The 20591-nt window shown below is 40.8% G+C and overlaps 1 protein-coding gene across 3 annotated transcripts in view; it reads left to right on the top strand.

The window, feature by feature from the left end:
• Positions 1–73: 73 nt before the first annotated feature.
• The window catches only part of SLC4A1AP (solute carrier family 4 member 1 adaptor protein), an 80477-nt gene continuing 59959 nt past the window's right edge, over positions 74–20591 (top strand). For 2 of the 3 annotated variants that reach the window (XR_007151140.1, XR_007151141.1), the window contains exons 1-10: positions 74–824; positions 1279–1474; positions 3560–3682; positions 5121–5181; positions 5514–5653; positions 12020–12180; positions 12981–13050; positions 13655–13841; positions 17865–17976; positions 19930–20173. Coding sequence is in view for 1 of the 3 variants with exons in the window: in XM_047854021.1 (XP_047709977.1) it covers positions 162–824; positions 1279–1474; positions 3560–3682; positions 5121–5181; positions 5514–5653; positions 12020–12180; positions 12981–13050; positions 13655–13841; positions 17865–17976; positions 19930–20173 (1957 nt within the window). In the remaining 2 variants the exon portion in view is untranslated. The remainder of the gene's footprint in view (positions 825–1278; positions 1475–3559; positions 3683–5120; positions 5182–5513; positions 5654–12019; positions 12181–12980; positions 13051–13654; positions 13842–17864; positions 17977–19929; positions 20174–20591) is intronic. The other variant, XM_047854021.1, reaches the window with a different exon arrangement.

Raw genomic sequence — 20591 nt, 5'->3', positions numbered from 1 at the left:
ATATTCATCTCTTCGTAACGTGGCAGGTGGTGAAGGAACAAATCCGCCATCGGGGTTCAGAGAAGCCACCGGGAGCTGGGAGAGCGAGGCGTGGAGAGGAACCTAGAGACCGAAGGGGGAGGTTTCCCAGGAACAGATTCCGAGACCGCACCCGATTGAGGATGGCCGATAGCTCCTCTAAGTCCGAGCCTCAGGCTTTGCAAGAGCTCAATGACGATTTCAAGAAACCAACCCTGCCGGTGCCCCCGGCTGTGCGGGGCAGGGCCCCCGCCACCAGTCCTTCAGACCCTGAGGAGGTGAAGAAGGAAGGGCCCACGGCGCTGCTAGACCCCGATTCCGTGGAGCCTGACGTCCCGCCAGTGCGGCCGGACAGCGGGGACACCAGGAGTCCACCGGAGGAGCAGCCGCGGCCGCCCACAGCGGCTCCATCCCCTGGCGGTCCGGCCCGGGCTCCCCCATACCGAGAGCCGCCGTGGGGCGGCCCCGCCACGGCCCCCTACAGCCTAGAGACACTGAAGAGCGGCACCATCCTTGGCACCTGGAGCTTGAAAGGGACAAGCTACTGCCTTTTCGGGAGGCTGTCTAGCTGCGACGTGTGCCTGGAGCACCCTTCGGTGTCTCGGTACCACGCCGTGCTGCAGCACAGGGTGTCCGGCCTCGAAGGAGAATGCGACGGCCACGGGCCTGGCTTCTACCTTTACGATCTGGGAAGCACCCATGGCACTTTTCTTAACAAAACCCGCATCCCACCCCGCACCTATTGTCGCGTCCACGTCGGGCATGTTCTTCGCTTTGGAGGCAGCACCCGGCTGTTTCTTCTTCAGGTAAGTAGAAAAACCTAGGACTGAAATCTCCGGAGCGCACCGGGCTGGGTTCCAGAGCTCCTTAAGCTTTCGCGGAGGAAGGAGATTCTCCCAGTAAGCGATTACAAAAGTGGGAGAATCTGGCCCTTTCCAGGCCTCTGTACACATTGCCGTTTTTTTTCTTTTATTTTACTTTAATGTTTATTTATTTTTGCGAGAGAGCGAGAGCTTGAGCAGGGGAGGAGCATAGAGAGAGGGAGACACAGACTCCGAAGCAGGCTCCAGGCTCCGAGCTGTCAGCATACAGCCCCACGCGGGACCCGAAGCCACGAACTGAGAGGTTATGACCTGAGAGGAAGTCGGACGCCTAGTCGACTGAGCCACCCAGGAGCCCCCACATTGCCATGTTTCTGAAAGTGAGATATGAATTCAGCGATCCTGAACTCTGAAAGAATTCTTTCTCTTGGTTCATCAGGGACCAGAGGAAGACCGAGAAGCAGAATCCGAGTTGACAGTAACGCAATTGAAAGAATTGCGCAAGCAGCAACAAATGATGTTGGAGAAGAAGATGCTAGGAGAAGACTCGGATGAGGAAGAAGAAATGGATACCAATGAAAGGAAGAGAAATACTAGTAGTCAAGATGATGAAATGGGCTGCACCTGGGGAATGGGTAAGAAATTAAAATTGCTGCCAGAGGTTAATATTTTAAATTCATTACTGGTGGTATCTTTAATTGTTTTCTATCATATGCCTTTCATGACTTTTTGAGATAGATGGGACAAATACAATTTGCACACGAGACTACCAAAACCCACAGAGATTCATTAACTTTTCTGATGTCAAAAAGGTGAATTACAGGCACTATGGATTTCTTTTCTTCTTTCTTTCTTTCTTTTCTTTCTTTCTTTCTTTCTTTCTTTCACTTTTAAGTAATCTCTACACTCAGAGTAGGGCTCAAACTTACAACCCAGAGATCAAGAGTTGCCTGCTTTGTGGACTGAGCCAGCCAGGAGCCCAGTCTTTTAATGCATTTTACAGTCCACTCCCTTGTTGTAAACTCTTCCTCAGCATACAACTAATTTATTATTTTTACCATTTAAATGGTACTGGCCTTGACTATTATCATTGGAGAGGATGGAACTATATTCAGTCAAGTAACATGGAATGTTCAATATAGGATAGTCCTTCGAATTTTTGTACTTTGTGTAAATTCCCTGAAATGCGAAATAGCTAATCAGAGAAACCTCATCCTTTAGCCAGAGGAATAAATTGAACTTTCTATAATAGCAGACATTTTGGACAATGGGTATTCAGGGGCTAGGAATATAAAAAAAAGAATGCCTCAATATGTTGTTGGGAAGACTGGATAAATATTATGAAATTACTTTTGTAAGTGCCAAACAAAAGCTATAGAAACCATAAGTATGCTAGAGTAAGGGTTCAGAGAAGGGAGTGATCACTAAGGACTTAGTCCCACACTGTCCAGTATTGTAGCCACTACCCACATGTGGTTATTGAACACTTACAGTCTGGCTAGTCCAAGCTGACTTGTTTTATAAATGTAAAATACTCACTGGATTTCAAAGACTTAGTGTGAAAAAACAATATAAAATACCACATTCATAGTATTTTTATACTGATTACATGATAATTTTACTGGTTGCTCCTTTTTAATGTGGCTACTAGAAAATGAAAACTTTCATGCATGGCTTTCATTATATTTCTTTTGAGCAACACTGACTTAAAATTTGGGAAAGTTTTTAAGTCTACAAACATACGGGTCTTGAGTTGGAACTTGAAGGAAAGAAAAATTAGCACTTAGGAAGCTGAATATCAAATATTCAGGGTAGGGATTGATGATTTTATTTATTTATTTATTTATTTATTTATTTATTTATTTAAATGTTTATTTTTGAGAGAGACAGAGACAGTGTGAACAGGGGAGGGGCAGAGAGAGGGAGACACAATCCGAAACAGGCTCCAGGCTCTGAGCTATCAGCCCAGAGCCCAACGCGGGGCTCGAACTCACAAGCCGTGAGGTCATGACCTGAACCGAAGTCAGACACTTAACCGACTGAGCCACCCAGGCGCCCCATATTATTTTTAAATGTTTATTTATATTTGAGATTGAGAGAGAGAGAGAGAGAGAGAGAGAAAGAGAGAGAGAGAAGCAGTGCATGAGCAGGGGAGGGGCAGAGAGAGATGGAGACAGAATCCGAAGCAGGTTCTAGGCTCTGAGCTGTCAGCACAGAGCCTGACGTGGGGCTCAAACTTAACAAGCTGTGAGATCATGACCTGAGCCAAAGCTGGACTCTTAACTGACTGAGCCACCCAGGTGCCCCTAGAGATTGATGATTTTAAAGGGGTAATGAGAAGGCCAGTCCATGTGGCAGATATGGTAAATATTAAGAAATTATATCGGAGACAGAGTATTAGACCCAGGTGATAGAGAATGAGAATGCCAGGCCAAGAAGCTTAGGTTTCTTCCCATGGACAATGTGGTAGGTAATTTTGTTTTTGAAATATAGTGATGGGGGAAAAACAAAAGATGCCATGAAAACAAGTTTTAATTTGTCACACGATTTAGGAAACCTAAAGATATTTATATTGGTGGTTTTGTATGCCCCCTTGGCCCCCACCCCCCACCTTTCTTTTCATTGATAACTGTGTCTTTATGCAGGCTAAATGAAAAGTGGGTGTCATTCAGATAGTCTCTTCTTATGTCTGTCTTTTCTTTCTTTACCGTATCCTGTAGGAGAAGATGCTGTAGAGGACGAGGCTGAAGAGAACCCTATTGTCTTAGAGTTTCAGCAGGAAAGGGAGGCCTTCTATATAAAGGATCCAAAGAAGGCTCTCCAAGGTTTTTTTGACCGAGAAGGTATGTAAACAGATTCTGATCCTGCCAGTGAAAGGTTTCCACAGCAGCATTGTCTTATAGATCTTCAAGGTACTTAGAAATGCTGTGTTTTATCTGCTGCTCTCCTTGCTCAGTTCTTGCCCTTGTGGTCAGTTGCTTCAGGTTTATTTTGAAAACAGTAAAAATCTTGTTAGTCTTTCTTCCCATCTTGGAAAAAAGGGACTACTTTTTTCCGACTCGTCTGGTTTCATTATTCTCAGAAGATCCTAGACTTGGGGGTGGTGGGGAGATTGGCCTAACTTCTTAAAATTCTTTGTTTCTACTTCATCTGATCTTTTATAATTCTTTTTTTTTTTTTTTAATATTTATTTATTTATTTTGAGAGAAAGAGTGTGCGCACAGGCAGGTGAGGGGCAGAGAGAAGGAGACGCAGAATCCCAAGCTGGCTGTATGCCATCAGCATAGAGCCCAATGCGGGGCTTGAACCCACAAACCACAAGATCATGACCTGAGCTGAGATCAAGAGTCGGAAGCTTAACAAATTGAGCCACCCATGCGCCCCTCATCTTTTATAATTCTTAACATGGATGTTCACCTTATATAATTTAAAGAATGTTTCCATGGAGGACTGTTTCAGTAGAAATGCTTTGAGAGAACATCTGTGTGTGTGTGTGTGTGTGTGTGTGTGTGTGTGTGTGTGTGTGAATATATATATGAACTGGTTGCATTCTGCCCTTGATATTTGTGCTTCTAAAAAAATTTTTTTTAATGTTTATTCATTTTTTGAGAGACAGAGACAAAACACGAGCAGGGGAGGGGTAGAGAGAGAGGGAGACACAGAATCCGAAGCAGGCTCCAGACTCTGAGCTGTCAGCACAGAGCCTGATGTGGGGCTCAAACTCACAAACTGCGAGACCATGACCTGAGCTCAGGTCAGATGCTTAGCCAACTGAGCCACCCAGGCACCCCAATATTTGTGCTTCTACAAACCAAAGTGACAACTTACATCTGCACTTATAAGTGTAAAAGTTGCTATGTAGTGGACAAGGCTATTTATGGCAAGCTGATTGTTCTGGTCTGAGTTTGCTTTTCTTTGCTTCAAGTTCCCCCTTATTTTATTATCAGATAATAATTCCTGGAAATAAGAAGTGAAATGCTTTGAAATTTAGTGTTAAATGAGGTATGGGAACTTGATATTCTATTTTTTTAAAGTGTTTATTTATTTTGAGAGAGAGAATCCCAAGCAGGGACAGCTCAGAGCCTGATGTGGGGCTCAGTCTCATGAATCATGGGATCATGACCTGAGCTGACATAAAGAGTCAGACACTTAAACTGACTGAGCCACCCAGGTGCCCTGGACCTTGATATTCTTTTATCAGCCTTTCCTCTCTTTTCCCTTGGTCTTAACTAGTAATTTTCATATACTGTTAAAATTGTTTTGTCTTTCTTCCTCCCACAGGAGAAGAATTAGAATATGAATTTGATGAACAGGGGCACAGCACTTGGCTCTGTAGGGTGAGGTATGTTCTGTTCTCATTAATGTCCTTTTGTGAAAAGTGGCCAATTTTAGGTAATAGACAGTAGACCCAAAGAATAACTTTAGTCTTATTTTTATGCTACTCCTGATTTTGGGCCTTGATAGTTTAATAACATATATCATTGGCAGGTGGGGTGAGATGGGTCAGAGGCATAAGGAAAAGATTTAAGATCCAACCTTGGCAAGATATAACAAAATGAATGGAGAGATTAGAAAGCCATGTCAAAAGAAATGACTATTTTCACTGCATATTAGTTTTTTTTCATGAGAATTGGAGCTTAGTACTATGCTATGATTCACTCCAAACCAATACAGATTACCTGTGGATGATTCAACTGGAAAACAACTGGTAGCTGAGGCCATTCATTCGGGAAAGAAAAAAGAAGCAATGATCCAGTGTTCACTGGAGGCTTGTCGAATCCTTGATACTTTGGGGTTGCTGCGGCAGGAGGCAGGTGAGTATATGGGAACACTTTGTTTTTGGAAGGAAGGAAGGAAGGAAGGGAAAGAGAGAGGAAAAGGGAGAGAGAAAAAGAAAGAAAGAAAAAAGAAAGGAAGAAAGAATTTAACACAAAAGGCAACGAAATGACTTTTAAAAAAAAAATTTTTTTCTTTTTAACGTTTATTTATTTTTGAGACAGAGACAGAGCATGAACAGGGGAGGGTCAGAGAGAGGGAGACACAGAATCTGAAACAGGCTCCAGGCTCTGAGCTGTCAGCACAGAGCCTGACACGGGGCTCGAACTCACGGACTGCGAAATCATGACCTGAGCCGAAGTCGGCCACTTAACCGACTGAGCCACCCAGGCGCCCCACGAAATGACTTTTTAGGGAGAAAATGTAAATTGTGTGAAATTCTATGAGCTGAAAAGAAAATATTCCATATCTCAATACCCAAAGGAAGGCATATTTTCTTTTTAAAAAAAAAAACATTTTTTTTTTTACGTGTATTTATTTTTTGGAGACAGAGACAGAGCATGAGCAGGGGAGAGGCAGAAAGAAAGGGAGACACAGAATCCGAAGCGGGCTCCAGGCTCTGAGCCGTCAGCACAGAGCCCGATGCGGGGCTCTAACTCATGAACCGCGAGATCATGACCTGAGCCAAAGTCAGACACTCAACCGACTGAGCCACCCAGGCACCCCTTAGAAGCCATATTTTCTTAGAAATTTTTTATGAGTATAGATATGTGTTCGGAACTAGATACTTTAATAAAAAGCAAACTTCATACACAAATGCATTTATTTATATTATACTCTTTCATGACTTACAATTTTAATATAAGAATGTATCATGGATATTGTCTGTATAATTGCATTAAATTTATCTCATTTTTAAAAGCCTGTCAGGGACACCTGGGTGGCTTAGTCAGTTAAGCATCTGACTCTTGATTTCGGCTCAGGTCATGGTCTCATGGTTCTTTATGGGATCAAGCCCCATGTCGGGCTCTGCACTGACCGCATGGAGCCTGCTTGGGATTCTCTCCCACTCTCCATCTCTCTCTGCCCTGCTCCCTTGTGCTCATTCCCTCTCGCTCTCTTTCAAAAATAAACTTCAAAAATAAATAAAAATAAAAAGCTTTCTGGCTATATCATCATTTATTTATTTTTTAATTTTTATTTATATATTTTTTAATTTTTTTTTAACATTTATTTATTTTTGAGACAGAGAGAGACAGAGCATGAACAGGGGAGGGGCAGAGAGAGAGGGAGACACAGAATCGGAAGCAGGCTCCAGGCTCTGAACCATCAGCCCAGAGCCCGATGCGGGGCTCGAACTCACGGACCGCGAGATCGTGACCTGAGCTGAAGTTGGACGCTTAACCAACTGAGCCACCCAGGCGCCCCATCATCATTTATTAATAAAGGCTTCTGTTATATTTGTGTTTATTCTAAAATTAGTTTGTATTATTGCAAAGTAACTTATGTATTATTTAAAACTACCAAAGGCTTGGGGCACCTGGGTGGTTCAATCAATTGATCATTTGACTTTTGATTTCAGCTCAGGTCATGATCCCAGGGTCATGGGATCAAGTCCCATATTAGGCTGTGCACTAATAGCCTGGAGCCTGCTTGAGATTCTCTTTCCTTCTCTCTCTGCCCTTCCACACTCACGTTCTTTCTCTCTCTTTCTCAAAATAAATAAAAATTAAAAAAAACCCAAAAAACTACCAAAGGCTTACACAAAATATACCTGTTCCTTGCCCTGCCTCTCCCCAGTCTTCAATCTTAGAAGGCTTTTAACTCTTTTAATTATTTTTTCTGGCATTTAAAAATATCCGTATTTCCCAAAAGGAAGAGTATGCTGTTTTATTTTGAATATTTTATTTTATTTTATGATTGAACTTTTTATAGGTTTGTTTATTTATTTTGAGAGAGTGTGCAAGCAGGGGAGGAGTAGAGAGAATGGGAATCCCAAGCAGGCTTCTTGCTGTCAGCATGGAGCCAGACGTGGGACTCAAACCCACTAACCGTGAGATCATGACCTGAACCAAAATCAAGAGTTGGACACTTAACCAACTGAGCCACCCAGGTGCAACTGAATCACTTATTTTAAACATTATGTACTGACTCTGTTAAATTAGTATTTAATATTTACACGATTATGTTTATGCGAATATTAAACTGAGGAGTTTTTTCTTTTTGTTTTTCCTAAAGTTAATAATTGTTTGTTTTTCATGTGTGTGGATTTTTTGTAGCTCTGTTCATTCTTTCCACATCTTTCAAGAGACTTTCAGTATTTTTCCACATGGTCAATCACATCAAGTAATTGATCAGTTCTGATTTTTTTTGGAAACATTTCTCCTGAAGAGCAATGTTCTTTCAGGGCTCACTATTCTCTGAACCTACTGGAGCACTGTCATCTGGGACCTCATTTTGCTGTCATCCTTGACATTTCCTTTGTCTTTCTCCAGGTTTGGATTTTCTGCTTCTTGATTCCCAGATTCTCATGTTTCTTGGTTTATTCCCTTGTTTTAGTGGAGCACATCTTTCTGCAGTTTTGCAGATTAAAAAGCTGGTACAACAATAGGGGTCATGGATGATGATAGTTTCCAGTGGATTTCACTTCTTTCATTGTTCCTGGTCTACTCTTTCATTTTGGTGGACATGTAGTGAATTCTTGAGAAAGGATGTATAGCAAGTAAACTATATTAAATTCCCCACTCTGAAAATACAATTATTCTAGCTTTACTCTTGGTTAATTGTTTGGCTAGGAATAGAATTCTAAATGGGAAATAATGTTCCTTCACAGCTTTGAAGGTATTACCGTTACCACCTTATATTCAGTGTTGCTCTTGCAGTCCTAATGGGTTCAAAATCTCTATCTAGTGTATGTCATTTCCCATCCCCTACACACACACTAGGAGTTTGTAGGAGCTTCCCTTTGTTCTCAAGCTTCTGAAACTTAACTATGATGTACCTTTCTGTGGGTCTATTTTCATCCATTTTTCTAGGTACTTGTTGGGTCCTTTTGATCTGGAAATCTTTGATAGTTAGAAACATTTCTGGAATTATGCCATTAATCATTTCATCCTTCTGTTTTCTCTTTCTCTCTTGAATTTTGTTATTTTGATATTGAACATCTTAGACTGACCATTTAAGTTTCTTATCTTTTTTTTTCTTTCTTTTTTTTTTTTTTTATCTCTATGTGTTTTTATTCTTTCTGGGAGATTTCTGCAGCTTTATCTTTACATTTTGCAATCAAGATTTTAATTTCCAAGGCTCATTTTTGTCCTTTGGATATTCATTTTTAAAATATAATATGCTATTGTTGTTTCCTGGATTTTAAGTATCTCATCTTGCTGCTAATCTCTGCCTTTTCTTTTTTGTGTAGTCTCTGTCCTGCATGTTAGAGGTGTTTCCCAGTTTTTGTGTAGTCCTTGGGTGTAGATTCTTATTTGGGGACAAAAAAGGTGATTGACAGCTTGGAATATATAGGTGGGGCTTATTACCTTTGAGTAACACTATAGATTAATGTGGGCCTTTTGTTGGGGAACTCCTCATGTAAGAATCATTAGGTTTTTTCCTCTTCTGCTGGCGGGATTCCTCAGAGAGTACTCTTCTGACTTCCTGCATGAAATTCTTAGAGCTAAGTGCTGGAAGATGGCTGAGCAGATTCTCAAAATTCAGCTATTTTCAGGACAATACTATTTTTAGAATAAATAAATACATATTTAATATGTAGAATATAGAACATAAACTGGGCAGTCCACAATGCAAAGACTTTTTATCTTACCCTTTCTAGGGATTAACCTCTGGATTTTTTTCTGGGGATGAGGAAGTAAGTAGTCAGGGAGGAGGATCTTTTTCTCAACCAGCTTTTACTCAGTTCTTTTTATTTTAGCACTACTGTCTATCCCTGGTTCCAGATCCTTTTGAGGATTCTGCAGTATCATCAGATTGGTTCTCATCTTTCCCCACTGTTGTTTTGGATTCATCTTTTTTAGTTCTGCTAAGTTAAGTTTCCACTTGTCTATCTGTTTTATAATTTCCAAAAATTAGGTATTGCTATTCCTTCTCCTGTTCTTTCTTTGTTGATTAATGTTTATTTATTTGTTTGTTTGTTTATTTACTTATTTTTTATTTATTTATTTTTTTTAATGTTTATTTATTTTTGAGACAGAGAGAGACAGAGCATGAATGGGGGAGGGGCAGAGAGAGAGGGAGACACAGAATCGGAAGCAGGCTCCAGGCTCTGAGCCATCAGCCCAGAGCCTGACGCGGGGCTCGAACTCACGAACCGTGAGATCGTGACCTGAGCTGAAGTCGGACGCTCAACCGACTGAGCCACCCAGGCGCCCCATTTACTTATTTTTAAGTAAGCTCTGTACCTAACATGGGACCCAAACTCACAACCCCAGGATCAAGAGTCCCATGCTGTGCCAGCTAAGCCAGCCAGGTGCCCCAGTAGATTAATGTTTTTAAAACAGATCTCTTTACCAAAGCTTTAGTGGGATATGGGGAGAGAGTGAAATTACATATGTATGTTCAGTGTACCATCTTAACCTGGAAATCATGAAGTTTTTTTAATAAGGACTGTTTTGGTTGTAAATAATAGAAACCCAATTCAGACTAGCTTAGGGAGAAAAGTTATTGGCTCCATCTCCACTATTGTCCATCTCTTCTCCAGGTTGAGAAGAATTGCTTACAGGATTGAAGGAGGAACTGTATGAACTAGGACCTTAAGTTCTGGTCCTATCAAACCAGGAGTCTTCGTGTCACAGGACACCATAAAAGCTGTGTGTGTGTATGTGTGTGAGTCTGTCACATGAGCGTATGGTTTTATTTTGCAGACAGATTCTTACCCCATGCAAAAGAGCTGGCTGCTCACTGCTTAGATTTGTATCTTCCCTCTTTCATAATCTCATTAGAAAGAGAGCCCTTTTTTGCACGTATCTAAATATAAATATGAGGGAAGGATTCTTACTGATTTGGCTTTGGTCACATGATGACCCCTAATACAGATGGAATGGAGGAGGAGTATTCTAGAAGAAAAGGGGTACTTTTAGCATAACAAGAGGAGTAAAATGGCATAGGGTGGACATAGGGTGGACAAAAAAGTAATAGCTAACATAGTTCCCTATTGATGGGCTTTCCAGATTTTCACTGTTACAAATAACAGGGCATTGATACCCATAGATAAATTCCTATAAGTAGAATTGTTAGATCAATTGCATTTGACAGATATTGTGAGGTTGACCATCAAAAAGATTGTGTAACAGGGCACCTGGGTGGCTCAGTCAGTTGAGCATCCGACGTCGGCTCAGGTCATGAACTTGAGGTTAGTGAGTTCGAGCCCCGCATCGGGCTCTGTGCTGACAGCTCAGAGCCTGGAGCCTGCTTCAGATTCTGTGTCCCCCTCTCTCTCCGCCCCACCCCTGCTTGTGCTCTGTCTCTCTATGTCTTTCAAAAATGAATAAACATAAAAAAAAAAAAAAGAAGATTGTGTATCAATGTACATTCCCATCAGCTGTTTGAGAGTCCATTTCCCCGTACCCTTGCCAAATTGGGCATTATTAACATCTTATAAAATGTTTTGGCCATTGTATTTCTTTTTCTGTGAACTGCTTTGATTATTCTTTCCCAAATTTTCTTTTAGATTATTGAACTTTTCCTCATTTATCTTTTTCCTTTTTTACTCATTGATTTTTGAGAGCCTTTTGTTCATTAAATAAATTAGCCCTTTGTTTAATTTTCCTTAATGTGGTAAAACATACATACCATAAAATTCACCATTGTGAGCATTAAGTGTATTAAATACATTCACATTGTTGTACAACCATTGCTATGTCCATCTCATTACTTTCTCATCTTCCCATATTGAAACTTTGTACCCATTAAACACTAACTTCTCATTCTTCCTTCCACTAGTCCCTGATGATTACCGTTCTACCTTCTGTTTCTCTGAATTTGACTATTCTAGTTAACTCTTGTAAGTGGAATCTTATGTCTGGCTTATTTCACTTAGCATAATGTCTTCCAGGTTTAACGCTTTGTTGTTGTTGTTTTTAAGTTTATTTATTTATTTATTTATTTATTTATTTATTTATTTAATTTATGAGAGGGAACCAGAGTGCAAGCAGGGGAGGGGAAGAGAGAGAGGGGGAGAGAGAGAATCCCAAGCAGGCTCTGCACTGCCAGCATGGGAGATCATGACCTGAACTGAAATCAAGAATTGGATGCTTTACCAACTAAGCCACACAGGCACCCTAACCGTTTGTTTTTATATGTAGTTTGACAGCTTGTTGAATCTTTCAATAATTGAAAGATTCTTTTTCTTTTTAACTTATTTCATTACCACTTTTTTTTTTATCTCCTTCTAGTATCTCGGAAAAGGAAAGCCAAGAACTGGGAGGATGAAGACTTTTATGATAGTGATGATGACACATTTCTTGATCGGACTGGCCTGGTTGAAAAGAAACGTCTGAACCGTATGAAGAAGGCTGGGAAGATTGATGAGAAGCCAGAGACGTTTGAATCATTGGCAAGTTTTATTTATAGAAGTAGCTGTGGTAGTTTAATTTTTTAATAAGATAATATATTATTTAAATTTGTTTTATAATTACAGTTTTTAAAGCAGTGGTGTTGAAATCTGGTACTCAAGTATAACTTTCTTGATCTGTAAATTTGATAGTAACAAACAACTAGTCTTACACAAGTTGGGGAAAAGTTTGGCTTGCTGCTCGAGACTCTGTCTGCCTCACAGTGGATCTTGATCCATTCATAAGCATTCTTTGGGTATGATGTTAATCTCACAAAAAGAAAGGAAAAGGTTCCAAATTTGGACATTCTGAGGTGAAATCAACTTTAGACTTCTGGCAGTCAAGAATTGTGAAAGGAATTTTGAGGAATGTAGTTTGGTAATAGTCTTAAGTAGTATATCCTTCATGAAATCGTTATAAGATAGCATGTCTTTTCACTATGATTAGTAGTATTCAGAGCTTAAAACATTACCCAACATCTGTTGTTTTTTTGTTTTGTTTTGTTTTGCTTTGTTCTTTGATTCATCAGTGAAAAGAAATGACTTGAGTTCTTTCTTCTAAGTAAGTCAAGTCTATGTTCTGTACTTTCATTCTGTTAAATTCTGAATTCAGAAATTAACTCAGCTTGAATCATATAAACGCATGAAAATGTTAACTCCATAAAGAGCACATTTAATTACACTTCTGATTGAATCCTCTTAAACTTGTAACAATAGTGGAAATAAAATGAGGAAGACAGGAAAGCTACCATATTTTGAAAGAAGAAAAACATTTGTTAACCCTGTTAATCTGGGCATTACAGGTTGCAAAGTTAAATGATGCTGAAAGGGAACTCTCTGAAATTTCTGAGAAACTGAAAGCGTCAAGCAAAGGTAAGTTAATGACCCATGAAACAAATATGTATGGGGCATCTCCCATAAGTATTGCACTCTTCCAGGCTAGTTAGTAAGATGTACAGAATATGGAGCCTTTCTAAGGAACAACAGAACATCTTAGAACTATAAGGAACATTATAAATTATTTGGTTTAAACTTTCTATGTAATAGATGAGGGGAATGAAGTGCATTAAGGCAAAGTGATGTCCCAAGGTCTCCAAGCTATAACCTGTTTTCTTATTCCTAATACCAGTAATGTCCTCTGTCCAACTTTAAGTTACTGACTTTTCTACAGAAATTTTGGCTGAGTTTTAAAATATTTGAGGCAGGGGCGCCTGGGTGGCGCAGTCGGTTAAGTGTCCGACTTCAGCCAGGTCACGATCTCGCGGTCCGTGAGTTCGAGCCCCGCGTCGGGCTCTGGGCTGATGGCTCAGAGCCTGGAGCCTGTTTCCGATTCTGTGTCTCCCTCTCTCTCTGCCCCTCGCCCGTTCATGCTCTGTCTCTCTCTGTCCCAAAAATAAATAAACGTTGAAAAAAAAAAATTAAAAAAAAAATATTTGAGGCAATTTTTCTAAACATGTATTATCTTTTTCTTGGACAGCTTTATCAGAGTCGCCATCTCAGGACTCCTTAGATGCGTTCATGTCAGAAATGAAATCCGGGAGTGCATTGGATGGTGTGTCCCGGAAGAAACTTCACCTGAGAACTTTTGAACTGAGGAAAGAACTACAGAGACTTAAAGGGTTGATAAAAATTGTAAAACCAGCAGAGATTCCAGAACTAAAAAAGTAAGTCAGTCTTAGTTATACTTGAAATTTTAAATAAGCATGTTTGCACAGATAACATTTTGAATTATATCTTTCTTTTTTTAAAATTGTTTTTAAGTTTATTTATTTTGAGAGAGAGAGAGAAGGTATGGGGGGGGGGTGGGGGGCAGAGAACAAGGGAGAGAGAATCCCAAGCAAGGCTCTCTGCTGTAAGCGCAGAGCCCGACTCATGGCTCGAACTCACAAACTGTGAGATCATGACCTGAGCCAAAGTTGGATGCTTACCGACTAAGCTACCCAGGAGTCCCATTATATCTTTATTTTCTTAGATAATCATTACAGAATAAAAATAGACTGTAGGGAACCCTTTAACGCACAGAAGGCAGTGATTTCATAGAGTAAAAAGCCATTTCATTTGTGAAATATAGACTGCTGTAGGATTTTTAGAGAAAACTATATTGATTCCTTTTTCATTGGAAAGCTCCGATTTTTTTTTCTTAATTTTTATTGCAGAGTAAACTTCTTTATTTTTTATTTTTTTATTAAAAAGATTTTTTTTTAAATGTTTATTTTTGAGAAAGAGAGAGAGAAAGTCAGAGCATGAGAAGGGGAGGGGCAGAGAGAGAGAGGGAGATAGATTCTGAAGCAGGCTCCATGCTCCGTGCTGTCAGCACAGAGCCTGACGCAGGACTTGAACTCATGAGCTGTGAGATCATGACCTGAGCTGAAGTCAGATGCTCAACTGGGCTGAGCCACCCAGGTGCCCCCAGAGTAAATTTTAAAGAGCAACATGCACAAAAGACAAATTTCCCTAATCTATAAAGACCTTCGAATAAGTAGACAACCATCTACCAAAGAGAAAAATGGGAAAAGGATATCAACTGACAGGCCACTGAAAAAGAAATACAAATAGCTATATAACTATATAACATGATGCTCGGGGCGCCTGGGTGGCGCAGTCGGTTAAGCGTCCGACTCCAGCCAGGTCACGATCTCGCGGTCCGTGGGTTTGAGCCCCGCGTCAGGCTCTGGGCTGATGGCTCAGAGCCTGGAGCCTGTTTCCGATTCTGTGTCTCCCTCTCTCTCTGCCCCTCCCCCATTCATGCTCTGTCTCTCTCTGTCCCAAAAATAAATAAACGTTGAAAAAAAAATTAAAAAAATAATAATAAAATAAAATGATGCTCAATCTTGCTCATAAGAGAAAGAGAAAGACAAGTACAACAATGTAATACCATTTTTTTATCTATGATTTTAAAACCACAGATTGTCATTTTAACACCTGATTTGTCATTCCTAAGAACCAGTTGACAATTTTAATGTATTTAAATACTTTTAAAGTGGAATTTCTTCCTTTAAAATGGGGGAAGGCATAATCCCCTAAAGTTGATTTTGGGGAAATTTTTGGAAGAAAATAACCCAAATCCATTTGTAGAAATCAAGAAGATTTTTTAGTAATTTGTGAACAAAATTTTGGGAATAGCTTTTCCCAGACTTGACTAGTATTCATGAATGTATGAATGTGCGTGCGTGCGTGCGTGCGTGCGTGTGTGTGTGAGAGAGAGAGAGAGAGAGAGAGAGAGAATAAGGTCCAGTCTTTCAACTTGACAATATTTTCAAATTTTGTTCTATGTGGTCTCAACAAATTTTGAAAATGTTGAGTAGGTTTTTGCAGAAATAAGCCACTTTAAGTGAGCACAATCCAGGACAATCCAGGTGGGCATCTCAAAAAGTGGCATTGCCCAGATGGGTACACACACTTAAGAAGGTAATTAATTCTAGAACATTTCTCATTTTCTTTTGATCTGTGATGTCCTTCCTATATAACACCCATTAGTCTTATGTGATATTAAAATGAAATGACATTGCAAATTCAGTTCTTCAGACAACTAGCCACATTTTAACTCCTCAGTAGCCACACGTGGATAGTGGCTACTGTATTGGACAGTGCAGATGCAGAGTGTTTCGATAATTGCAGAAAATTCTGTTGGACGGCACTGCTTTAGATTGTCAGTATGTAGCGCCTTACCCCTGTGTACAAAACCTGTGACTTGATGCTTGGGGCATTGTATAGATAAACATCTAGATACTGGGGGACAATTTTTATGTCGAGATGTAAAGATAAAATGTATGTATCTGGAGCCCTTGATTGTACAGAAAATTTGTCCCTAAATTACTAGCAGTTTTGTTAAAAGATTTATGTGTAGTTTGGTTATTTAACGCAGTGACTGATAGGTCAGTCCACAAAGGTCTGTTTGACCCTGGTGGCATTTGATTTACTGATAGTGAGGAGGGGGGTTGGCACTCAAGTTAGACTCCCTGGCTTTCATTCTCAGCTCTATCAATTACTTTTTGGGCATTTTGAGGCAAATTATGCAACTTCTTTGACCTTCCGCTTCCTCGTCTGTCAATTAGAAGTACTGGTGATGTTGCAAAGATGACACGAACAGCACTTGACAAAGTGTTTGTATCATCATTGTGATCATTGTCCTGTTTCTTTTATACCTAGCAGTTATTTGTAACATTGTGTTTGTGGAGAAAGGGTAAAAACTCTGGAGGTATAGCTGAGGGTAAACAAATTAACAGTGAATTTTAATTCCAGCTCTGAAATCCTTTCCCTTGCTAAGTCATCCCTTCCAGAAAAGGTATGCCAGTCTCCTCCACAGCCTCCCTTCTTGCTGTCTGTGTGTCTGCTTAGTTTCTCCTCCCTCTCCTACTTTATATCCTGGACTTCAGATGTGTGTACCTTGTGCTCATTCAGCAGCACATGTACAGATGTGTGTACCTTCTCCCTCCTCTTCTCACTTTGGTTGACCTTCCAACCTTTCTACCTAACACCGCTCCTGCCCCTGCCCAAGCAGCTCTTGATTGGGATCCCGTCTTCTGCCATCTTGTCTCCTTGGGGTGACTTTGCCCATCTTCCAGACAAGCCAAGCTATTTAATGGAGCCGAAGAATATCTGGGTTGCTCTTGCTTTTGTCTTCTATGCTAGAACCTTCCTGAGACCTGTAGGGAGGGGCTGTGAAGGATAGTATTTGATGAAAAGTCTTTACAGACAAACAGGCAGGGTTTTTCTGGTGGCCTTAGCAAGGCAATGGGTTTGTCCATGGTAGAGAGCAAGGTGGTGAGGCTAGGCCCAAGAGCACCACTGAGGGGGTAAGACTTAGGTAGAAGAAGGTAGTAGTGACAAATGGGGCTTCAGTATAGAGCAGCAAGGCTCAATATAAGCATATGGCTCACTGTGTTGTGTGTCTTGAGTGCCAGTGCTGTCCCTGTATTCCAGAATGCAGGCCTGCCCTTCCCTATGTCTCCTCATGCTATCTTGTCATCGTCACCTCTGCCTACTCTCTGAATGTCTTTTCAACTCAACTACATCCTTTTTGTTTTTGCTGTGTTCTTTTTTTTGCCCCTGCTGTTTCCCAATTTCTATAATCTCTTCTTTTTGCTCTTAGCTTTACCCTAGTGGGCTTAGCTGTTATAACTCTCTCCAGCCAGTGAGACGTTGACAAACTCACCAGTTGTAAGGTCTCTCATTATGTCCTTGTCATTACTCACCACGCAGCGTAGCCCCTTCACAGAGGTTTTTTGTTTTTGTTTTTTTAACTTCTGTGATCAGAGCCTTTGTCCATGGTTATTGTAAGTGTGGACTCCAGGCAAGACACTGTGGGTCCTCTTGCGAGGTTGGTGGAAAATAGGGCTTTACTTTGTGGACCCGTCTCCTGCCACTTAGTGGGAATGGGATCTTGCCCCGTTTGCCAGTGACCTTCGTACTGTTAGCATCATTTTATGAAGGTGAAGTCATGTAGCATGTTGGGACTTACTGAAGTTAAGAACCTCATCTCACCCTTAATAGTCCTGTGTCTGTGACAGTCAGCGGTATCATTGTCCATTCAGACTCTGTTGGCCTTTTCCTGTTGGTATATGCTTAGATATTCATTTTGTGGAAATTTTTGTTTCCCAGAAGTTTCTTTGTCAGAGTCCAGAGTGTTTTTAGATAAAATTTTGGCCTCACTGGAATAGACATGTACAATTACTCTTTCTTCTTAGGACTGAAAGTCAGACTACAGATGTGGAAAACAAAGCTAAAAAGCTTACGTTGCCTCTCTTTGGTGCCATGAAAGGAGGAAGCAAATTCAAATTAAAAACGGGAACAGTAGGGGTAAGTTGTGGGTCACGGTGTTAAACTTTTAGCTGTCAAGTCAATTTGCATATAACTGATTTGTACATTGAACATCAGTGTATTAATTTGTGATGGATGTTGCATTTAAGAAGTGTCTCTTTTCCTGGTGGGACTCAACATTTGTTAGTTATATAGTCACTGCACCCGGCTCTGCCATGTGGTGTTCCTTACTTCATTTAATCCCTTCAACACTTGCTGACTTGTGGGAATTATTACCTCTCGCAGGTGAGGAAACAGGGTCAGAGAAATTAATTACGGGACACATCATCATCATTAAGTGACTAGACTGGCAATCAAATCCAGGTCCTCTCTTTTTTGAGTTTTGTGATCTCTCTGTTATCCTCTAACACTTCACTGGTGAATGTTTTTGTTTTATATACATCCCTGTTTACAGGTCCAGCTTTTAGAAGGTTTTCATCACCCCAAAGAGCTGAATCTTGTGTATTAGTGTGCAAGGGCTGCCCTAACCAAATACCACGGACTGAGCGGCTTAGAGGACAGAAATTTATTTTCTCACAGTTCCAAGATCAGCATGCCAGCAGGGTTGGGTTCCCCTGAGGTCTCTTTCCTAGGCTTGGGGATGGCTGCCCTCTTCCTGCATCTTCACGTGGTCACCTGTCTGTGCACTTGCACCTGTGGTGTCTCCCCTCTCCTCCTCCTCTTATCAGAGTACCAGTCATAGTGGGATGCCTGGGTGACTCAGTTGGTTAAGCGTCTGAATCTAGATTTTGGCTCAGGTCACTATCAAGGTTCGTGAGATTGAGCCCCAGGTGGGGCTGACAGTGCGGAGCCTGCTTGGGAGTCTCTCCCTCCCTCTCTCTCTGCCCCTCCCCTGCTCTTTCCTTCCATGCATGCTCGCTCTCTCTCTCTCTTTCTCTCTCTCACCCTCTCAAAAAAAAAAAAAAAATGCCAGCCATATTGGATTAGGGTCCTACTCTAACTGCTTTGTTTTAACTTACCTCTTTAAAGATTTTATCTCTAAATATGGTTACTTCTGAGGTACTAAGGATTGGGACTTCAACGTATGAATTTTGTGGGGACAGAATTCAGCCCCCAGCACCTTCAATTAGGGTAAACTGCCATCTGGGGGAAGAAGCCTGAAGTCCCAGCCATGTGGTTGACCTGAGATGGAGGTTTTTCTGTGAGGATGGGGGGACTGGAAGTACTTGTGTTTTAGTTAGCGGAAAAACTCTACTTAAAAATTCTCTTTAGGGGTGCCTGGATGGCTCAGTCAGTAGAGCATACCACTCTTAATCTCAGGGTCATAAGTTCAAGGCCCATGTTGGGCATGGAGCCTACTTAAAATAAAATTAAAAAAATAAATAAAATAAAAAGCTCTCTTGAAAGGATTACTGAATTAAATCCTTTATTTAAAAAATGATATGCCCAACGTACACTTTGGTACTTTCTATTTCTTAAGCTGCAATCAACTTTTTCTAATAATTACTTTTATTGAGAGGTCTTGATCAGAATGTTTGACTTTATTCTTCAAGGAATGTCTTTTCTTCAGGATCTGTTTTACCGATTTACGTGTCTTATTTCCTTAAATTGAGTTAAATCTAAAGTGAAAAATCTAGGCAAATAATCTGTTTCTTAGATTTTGTGATGAAGATCCTTTAACCCCCTGAGGGGTAACAGGACAGAATTCCTGCAGCAGGTACTCGCCTGGAATAAGTGTTTTCATTCCCTACAAGCTGTTTCAAGTGTTTTGTACTTAATATTCTTTGGACCCTAGAAACTAATAAAGATATGTGTTAAGGGTCCACAGATGGATAAAAGCTCATGTGCACGTCCTCCTTCCAGCAGACTTCTGCAGGGTTCATCAACCTGGAGGGGTTAGACATTCTCCACATTTAGCTTAACCTCCTTGAGGAGAGTTGTCTCTTTCTCATTATGTGGAACTCTTCATTCATGGTTTTGTTTCCTTTATAGAAGTTACCCCCCAAACGTCCAGAGCTCCCTCCAGCTCTAATGAGAATGAAGGATGAGCCTGAAGTGGAAGAGGAGGAGGAGGAAGAAGAAGAAGAAGATGTGGAGAAGGAAAAGGAGGAGGATGAAAAGAAAAAAATGGAGGCTGAGAGCAGTAGGTTACAGGCGGAGATAGAGCCAGAAGAAGCAGTGCAGGAAGCGAGGCCTCCCACTGATCTCACATGTTCTAAAGAAACAAAAAACCATGGTAAATCTTTCTTCTCCTTCCTATGCTGTTCAGTGGGGCATTTGCATTAATTGTGCAGAGGTCTAAAAAGCAAAGCCAGTTCTTGCTTGTGCATTTTGACTTTGTGGCACTTTATGATATATAACACAGCTGACTCTGTGGAAACATATTTTCTTGGTCTTTCTTTGACTGTCAGTCATTATTTATCCTCATTGCAAAATAAGGGCAGGCATTTCCAGTGTATTCCAGAGTTGTGAAACTTTGAAAGCTGTGGAATCTGAAACCACAGTTGCTATGAAATAACCCTGAACAGCTGCCACTGTGTGATTGGAGGGCAGTGGACTAGGTTCATGATGAGGCCTGATTAGGTGGTTTAAGGATAAACCTCCTCTTGCTCATTTTTTCCTATCCCTAAAACAGAGGCTAAGCATAATTGTAC

The sequence above is a fragment of the Prionailurus viverrinus genome, chromosome A3, assembly GCF_022837055.1.
Source record: "Prionailurus viverrinus isolate Anna chromosome A3, UM_Priviv_1.0, whole genome shotgun sequence".
In the NCBI taxonomy this organism is placed as follows: Eukaryota; Metazoa; Chordata; class Mammalia; order Carnivora; family Felidae; genus Prionailurus; species Prionailurus viverrinus.
This window is presented reverse-complemented; position numbering and strand designations above follow the sequence as displayed.